Below are 8,199 nucleotides of genomic sequence, written 5' to 3'. Positions count from 1 at the left end.
CAGTGCACCCAGTAATAAGCTGCACTGATAGCTTTCTAAAAATTAAAAAGAAATCCAGTAGTTTTGCAAAACTCTAAACTACTGTACTGATCTGTTCTGTCCATTTGAAGCATAGGAGCCTTCACTATGCATAATTATAGTGTGTGTCTTTATTCCAGACCCAAGCATATGCTGTCTGCAACTATGTGCACAAGTTGGGTAACTTGACACACAACTCAGGGCCCGGGGGACAAACCAACATCGCAACCCAGACAAGAAATGCCGAGGCAAATATCTTATTTTCTTAGAAGATCACCGCAGGGATTACATGCACAGGAAAGGGTCTGATGAGCTATACAGCTGCTGCTGTGAGAAGACGGAAGTATGCCCCAAACCATAGCAGCTGTAGCTGCTATTGCAGAAGCTCAGCAAACCAAGGACCAGCTGAACCAGTGCAAGAAGTGGTGGCCAGCAAACATTTGCAATTGCATCAGTGCTTGTTCCTGGAGACAGGAGCACCATCCAGCTCCTTAGCCAGTCTAGGGCACGCTGTCAACCGAGATGCCGCCTGACAGGATGAAAGCAAGGAACGGTCTTGCACGGAGTGCATGTGGGCTCACCCGGGGAGGATTGCTTCTGCCCGCCACTAACTGTTGAAGCTGGATGGAGGCACATGTCACCAAGCATGCATCACCAGCGCTCATCGCAGCGGTGAAGCGGCTCCCCCCAGGCTGTGACCGAATCCTCTAGATTCTTTCTGTGGACAGTCAGATAAAAACACCTTTTTTTTTTTTTTTTTTTTTTTTGGTAATGTCAGTGCAGCCTTGCTCCTAGGTCTGCTGCTCTGTTGACCTCTGGCTCCTCTGATGTTCCTAGGGCAGCATATTGTGAAGGGCTGGTGACAAAAAAAGAAAAAAAAAATCACAGTGCACAGTTGCAGGAGCGACTATGTAACCTGGGCATCTGCTTTTAGCCTTGCAGCCACAGTGGCCTTCCCAGCACTTACTGCTGGCGGTGGTTTCAACCTAAGCATTAACCGGTTATGAGTCAGGCTCCAAAGAATGCTGCGGGGTGGTTTAAAGCCTAGCACTGTTTCCTTTAAAAATAAATTGAAGCCTTTCTTCTTTACCTTCTGCTATTTAAATTGATTTTTTTTTAACCTAAAAGAAGACTAGAAACTTCTTAGCAAGCCTCTTTCTCACATTGCCGTGCCATTTCAGGGCCCTAGGGGCTACCAGAAAAACAGCCAGCTGCTGCCCGAGCTGGCAGGGGTGTACGGAGAGCCGGGTGCACCGGCAGCGTCCTGCCTGAGCTGCCCGCGGAGCGATGCTCGCCGCGGGCCGGCTGCCCGCAGCAGCGGCGGTGGCAGAGTCTGCCGTGAAGGAAGAGCAGCAGGAAGAGCCGGAGGCTGGATCCCAGTGAAAGCTGTCCTGCTGTCTCAAGCATAAATTAATCAGATATTTCATTTCCTGAAAAAAGAAAAAAAAGCAGTGTAATTCACTTAGAAACAAAGAATAGAGTTGTTTTTCGCTCTGATGTGGTGAATGCAACTAGCCAAGGCATCGGAGGCTGAGATAACTCACTCAGTGCCAGTCTGCAAAGAAACCATCATCACTGTGTCGGAAACGGGTTTGAGTAACAGTTCACAGCCCGAATGCTAAAGCAGCGATAGGCACAGGACCAGGCCCTAGGGTTTCCACGCACTGGCTGGAGCGCCGCAAGCAAATCGCTCGTAGACCAGCGCCACGTGCACCGCGCAGTCGCCCCCGGCGCGGCTGGGGTCTGCCGCTTGCGGGCACTGGGCGCCCGCGGTGAAGCGAGAGGGCGGCCAGCTGCGGCCGTAAGCCTGTGCTTGCCCCGCGCTATAATCACATTTAGGCTGCACCCTCCCCTGCCGTTACATAACAGCTACCAGAGGAACCACTTTGAGTAATGCGCTTCGAGTGGCAGCAGTCCAGTTCATGACTGGTTTTCATTTTATTTATATATTTATATTTATATATATATATATGTGGTTGGGGGAGAGTAGGTTGGCAGAGGGGAGCACGAGTCAGATTGGTTCGCCTGCAATCTGTGTTTTGTTTTAGGAGCTGTAGCGGACAGACACATTCTTCCCTTTCTGCTAATCCTCCTCTGATACAGAGGATTTTCCTGCCATTAAATGATAACTTGCGAGGGAGGGGGAAAAAAAAATGCCAGTGCTCTCGAGACAGACTCGTATGGCTAACGGCAGGCTCCCGAGCAGAAGGGAGGACACGGCCACCACCGGGCCAGGTAAGCAAAGTATCGAAATAATTTCCATGGGGGGTTTTAGTTCTGGCTGTTCAAAGCTAATCCCCAGCACCTGCTGCTCGGGGCAACGGCCAGCCGCTGACCGCTGGTGATCCTGCTGCAGCTCCGATAGGAACGTGCCTTCAGCACAGCTGGTGGAAAGGGTGCGGGCGAGCCGGCGAGGAAGGATAGCCCAAAGCTGTTCAGGAGCATCCGTGGTGGAAGAAAGGTATTTAATGGGAAGGTGTTGGAGACCGCACGGGAGAGCACCTTTCTTGCTGCTCTTCCTTCCTACACGTAGCGCCTGTTACGGGAGGACGACGCGGGCAAATGACAGAGGATGAACCGTGTCTCTGCTCTTCCCGTCTGCTTTTAGATCCCGCACGTTTGCTCGCCAGACCTGAAATGCCACTAGCGAATAGTCAAGGTAATGTTCGCGATCATTTTAAATGGTGAGTAGCACTCGTACTCTCTTTTACCCAGTAGTGGATTAGACAGCTTGTTCTGAAAGGTGTAGGTTAAACACTCAGATTTGGTGAGCCTTGTCTCTATATCCTTCTAAAAACTCTGCAAATATTTTTTTGTTGTTGTTCCCTCAATTTTCCTTGCAAATACTGAATTACTGTGCTATTTAAAAGAAAAGAGCAAAGAAAACCATGCCTGGTGGAATTTTGTTCATTCCCTGATTTTGCTAACAGTTTTGATCTTACTGCTGAGTTTTCATCCTTTAAAAAAAAAAAAAAATAATGTGCTTAATTTGAGCACAAGCCCTTCGCATCAGTGAGCTGGAGGCAGGTTCCAGCCTCTGTCCTGTCCTGCCACGGCATTAAAAGCAAAGAGCATCCTTCTCTGGGAAGGGCTGAGTAAGGAAGGACAGATGGGACTGCTTCCAGCTCCTTTCACCCGATACATTGAAAACCTCTGCACTCCTTCTCCCGATTTGCTTCAGAGAGAGGATCTGACCAACATCCTTCCTCTGAATGCTACCAAGAGCTGAGAGGCATTTTTCTTTCCTACGCTCTGAGCAGCAGCACTCCCAAGGGTTTGGTGGTGTCCAGGTCGGGGAGCTTGGTGGACTTCCTCTGCAAGGAGGAGAAAGTCACAAAGCCCCCAGGGCTGAGGGGCTCCACTGAGCTCCTACTGCCTGGAGGATGTCTTCTAGTTGGATGGTCCTTGACTGTTTGCTTGCCACATAGAGCGCAATTTGAAGAGACAGCCCTGGAAATAGAAAAGCTAGACATGTGCTGTGAAATGCCACCAGCTGTAGAAGCAGCCTTAGTACTAAAAATCATTTTAAAGTAAGTAAGTCTTTTTGTTTAATTTTAAAGTTTAAGGAGAACAGTCTGGAAAATGGCCTGGATTCGGATGTTTCCTTTATTGAGTGATCAGAGAGCAAACAGGGAGAGGATCTGTTAGCAGCTTGCTCACTAACATGCTTCTCGAGAGCACCCAGAAGGAGTCTGCTCTAGAAGCCTGAGATACAACCGAGGCTGGGGTAGATTTATCTAAATTTTGAGCTAGCTCAGGACAGTCTCCCTGTGGCCTATGCACATAAGCCCCTCTGGATGTCACCCTGAGCCCATGCAAAGATTCTTGTTCCAGCAGCACTATTTCTTTAGTTGTTTCTAGACAGACACCTGCAGTCAGGTCTGTGTATCTCAGGCCAGGCAAATCCTTAATCTGTTTGGACTTCAGTTTACGTAACTGCAAAACAAGAACAACGTACACCTCAGTTAGCGTGCAGCAAAGAGGAATGGTGTGAAAGGGAGCAAAGGAGGCAGCCCCTGGAGCAGCCTGCGTGAAGAAAGATGTCCTGAGGCTGGAGCATTGGCCCCCGTTTTGTCCTCGGGATCCTCACATTCCGCCTACCCGGGGCCCTGAACACAGGGAGCTTTTCTCTAGCAGTGGCTGTTGAACAGGAGCTCAGGAAAAAACAAAAAAAAAAAAAAAAAAAAAAGAAGAAGAGCAAGCAAACAAAATGACAACCTTAATAAAAATCCCTCCGCCCTCTCAGAGTCCTTCACTATTGTTTATTCTTGAAGCGTCACTGTTTTGCTAATTCTCAGTCGTGTCAGAGTGGCACCTGAATTTTGATAAAGAGGCCACAACTAGAAGTCCTTCAGGGATGCTCCCTCCCCCCTCCCCCCCCGCTCCATATCTAAATCCTTTTTCAACACCTGGTGACCAGGATGGTTCAAAACTAACCATGCTGAGAGGCTCCTGGTTTACGTGATGTCAGTGGGGGCCTGCTCAGTAGCTGGTTTTGCAAGTCGAGTGCATGCAGAAGCCACAGCCAGTGCAAGGTTGTAAGTACAGTACCATGCAGTTTGCCTTTAAAAAGAATGGGGAACAGACAGAGCAATCGTGCTTCAAACTGTAGTTTGGTGTGCGTATTAAAGCCTTAGGGGCTACCAAAATAAAAGATTGACACTTGCTGAAGCCAATGCTTCCTAGCAAATCACCTCAGTCTACCAAAAAAAAAAAAAAAAAAAAAAAAAAAGAAAAGAAAAAGTGCTGCAGTGTCTTAAAAATGCGGCTCAGGAACAGAGCTGTTGTGGGCAATCGCTGTACTGCAAACGCCCGGGAGTGCAGCTGCTGGGAGCTTCCCTCTGCAGACAGCAGCAGGGTGGCTGGGGAGAGGCTGCTCCGTGCCCTTCCGGCCCTCGGGGCTAGCCGAGCGCACAGCAGAAATCACACAATCCCAGCAACGCTGAAATACGTGCGGCTGTTGGTAAAGAGGGTATCTCCTGTTCTGCTGAACTACAAGGCAGAATTGTGCCTTCTGTGAGAGCCAATAAATTGCAGTAGAGAAATCATGCAGCAGCAATACCACCATTTCCTTCTAACGACTACGTGGAGAACTTGCTGGTGTGGCTTTCCTTTTCAGTGAGTGACAGATAGGAGGTACCAACTACCAAATGAAATCTGTTTTCAGTTCTTGCTCTCTAACAAGAAGTTTATTTCTCAGATGTCTGGTTGCTTAGTTTTTTTTTTTCCTTTTCACAAAAACGCCTCTCTGTGGAGGCTGACGTCTGCTGGGTTTTTTTGTTCTTCTTTGATGTGTCTCCAAGAGCTTTCACCTTCTCTTTCTCACTGTATATCCACCTGCTTGGGGCTCACTTGTCAGGAAGCCACAGCAGCCACACACTTCCAGGATGTCAGGCTGATAAAAGCACAAAGCTGTTGCTCCCATAAGGTAACATGGTGACTCTCTTGAGGATTAGCGAAATGTTGCTGGAGGTGCCGAGTATTTTGTCTGTGATGCGATCAGGAAGAAAACATCCCCTAAATGTTCCTGAATTTGCCTTTCCTCATGCATTTCTACCCAAAACACTGTGGGAAGGTGTTTTTAAATACCGTACTGCATCTTTAGCAGCTGGTTGTTCCCCTAACAGTACTGCTCCAGCTCTTAGCTCTGGTGGAGAAACGTTAGACTGAATGAACAAAGGAATTAAAAAAAGCAAGAAGCATGGATGCTGGTCCTTCCCCTCCCCCCCAGCAGCTAACTATTCTCCCCTGCCAGCTGCCAGACCAGCATTCGCTGTCCTCCCCTTTTCCCCACCCGAAAATACTGCAACACATCCACAGCTAGTGGCTTTCAGAGCATCTCTGCCTGCTCTGGCCAAACCCGGTCCCTGTCATCATGGAGACACAGAGAAGTTCTCCAGTGTGGATGGGTCCTGCCCTTAGGGAGAGGAATTCAAATGAGATGAAGCAAAAGGGACCTGACACCTTCTGGAAGGGCTTAAAAATCCCACTGGGAGGTTTCTAGGCATCTTTCTCTAGAGCTCCTCAGCCTCCATGTGTATGGGTACAGGGTGACAGTCAGTCTGGAAAGAAGAGAAGTAAAGATAGCACATTTTTTTTTCCTGTCACAATTATTGCATTTACTAACATATCCTGTTTCTCTTCTCCCACCTTTTCACCACGGGGATGGCACTTTCCTCTCCGGCAGTTATCCTTTGCGTCCCCCATGTCCATGCGGTGTGGGCCTGTGTGCGATCCTGCCCGGCCAACTGTGTGTGCACCCAAGAGCGGAGCTGCTCCGTCCTCTGTGATCGTGCTGGTCTGGGGCAGGTCCCTAGTGATTTCCCTTGCGAAGCCTCCTCTATCAACTTGGATAAAAACAACATTAAATTCCTCTCTGAGAGGGCCTTTGGTACTTTGCCTTCCCTCAAATCCCTGTCGCTCAACCACAACAATATCTCCTTCATCACTCCGGGGGCTTTCAAGGGGCTGCCCAGCTTGACAGAGCTGAAAATGGCCCACAACGAGTACATTCGCTATCTCCACATGCGGACTTTCACTGCCCTCAGACGGCTCGTCAGGCTGGACCTGGCTGACTGCAATCTTTTCAATATCCCAGACAGGATTTTCATCGAGCTCCCTGCTCTGCGGGAGCTGTTCTGTTTCCAGAACAATTTCCGAAGGATCCCGGGTGCAATCAGGGGCATGGAGAACTTGACCCACGTCTACCTGGAGAGAAATCGGATCGAAGCCGTAGCCTACAATTCTCTGCAGGGCCTGATCAAGCTGAAATACCTGAATCTGCAGGACAACAGGATAAACGTCATTCATGAGCGAGCTTTTCAGGGCTGCCAGAAGATGGAGTATCTGTACCTGAATGACAACCTGCTCAGTGAGCTTCCAGAAAACTCCTTTGATGGCCTGAGGTGCCTGAAAATGCTCAACCTCGGGGGGAATTTCCTCAGGAACATTTCCAACACCTGGTTCCGGGATCTGGTGGAGCTGGAAGTCCTCTACCTGGATCGAAACAGGATCAACTACATTGAGGAAGGGGCTTTCGAGAACCTCACCAGCTTGATCGTTTTGCACTTGAACAGCAACAACCTGACCACGCTGCCCTTTTCTGTCTTCCAGCCTGTTTACTTTCTGGGGCGGCTGTACCTTTTCCGCAACCCCTGGGAGTGTGACTGCCGCATCGAGTGGCTGAAGGAGTGGATGGAGAACTATAGGCTGGTCAGGGATATTCCCTGTGCTTCCCCATCCTCAGTCGCCGGGATTGATCTGATGGATGTGCTCTACAACAGGTCGCCAGAAGGTTACTGTCTTGATCCGGTGGAGCTGAACGTCACTTCTTACAGCCCGACCCCAAGTGGAGAGCCTTTCTCCACCACGGAGAGCAAGTTCAACAGCCTTATCTCCAAACTCTTGCTCCAGATGGGCCTTTCCGAAGACGTGACAAACGCCACAGAAGCGTTCAGTAACACCACTCTGCCGGACGGACTAACCGACGGGGTTTCTTCTGGGGTGGGGGAACACAGTGGCACAGCTGTCTCCTCTTTTCACCTCCCAGCACTTTTTACAGTGGTTATTTTGCAGAGCAAATAGTCCAAGGGCTGCCTGGAGCACAGCTCCTGCTTAAGCGTTTATAGTCTCTGTACAGGTAGTTGGTAGGGGAGAGTTTGCACTGTGGGGCCTCTTGGGGGGTACATGGCTCCAGGCTCCTCAGGGAGTTGGCTGGACCTGGTTCTAGGTTGGGCCTCCTCTCGATTGCGATCTTGCTGCTGGAAGCTTGTGCCATGACTTCCTGGGGCTCACGGGCACCAGCAGAGCTTTGTGGAAGATCAGCAATGAAAGAATAGTGATAAGGTTGAATTACCTTAGAGACATGTGGTCTTTCCCTCTCAGAAGTGACTTGAAAAGGTACTTAAGGCACCGTGGCACCGTGTGTCCCCTTGGGCCATTTCCAATTCCCTGCAGATCCACCACCAAGTTCCCATTGACTTTATGAGAGCAAGACAAAGCAGCAAAAGCGGACCTCTTCTTCCGCCCTGGCACCCGCACCGGGGCCTGCTCGGCTGCTCCGCTGGGTGCGGCGGTGCCACGCAGCTTGGCGCTGATGAACCGTTCCTGGTCTCCAGCAGCGCGTGCCGGGGAGCAGGCCTGTTCCCAGCAACATGCATGGCTGCTGCACTAGCTGCAGCG

At 49.9% G+C, this 8,199-nt stretch overlaps 1 protein-coding gene across 1 annotated transcript; it reads left to right on the top strand.

Moving 5' to 3' along the window:
- The first annotated feature begins 2,440 nt into the window (after positions 1 to 2,440).
- Positions 2,441 to 7,604, top strand: NYX (nyctalopin). The gene is made up of 3 exons (XM_062573965.1): positions 2,441 to 2,479; positions 2,627 to 2,702; positions 6,206 to 7,604. Exons 2-3 carry the CDS (start codon positions 2,681 to 2,683, stop codon positions 7,600 to 7,602), a joined length of 1,419 nt encoding a protein of 472 aa, XP_062429949.1. The 5' UTR covers positions 2,441 to 2,479; positions 2,627 to 2,680; the 3' UTR covers positions 7,603 to 7,604.
- Positions 7,605 to 8,199: the final 595 nt, after the last annotated feature.

Source organism: Rhea pennata, chromosome 1, assembly GCF_028389875.1.
Source record: "Rhea pennata isolate bPtePen1 chromosome 1, bPtePen1.pri, whole genome shotgun sequence".
Lineage (NCBI taxonomy): Eukaryota > Metazoa > Chordata > Aves > Rheiformes > Rheidae > Rhea > Rhea pennata.
The sequence above is the reverse complement of the archived record's forward strand: the minus strand, read 5'-3'. Positions and strand labels throughout refer to the sequence as shown.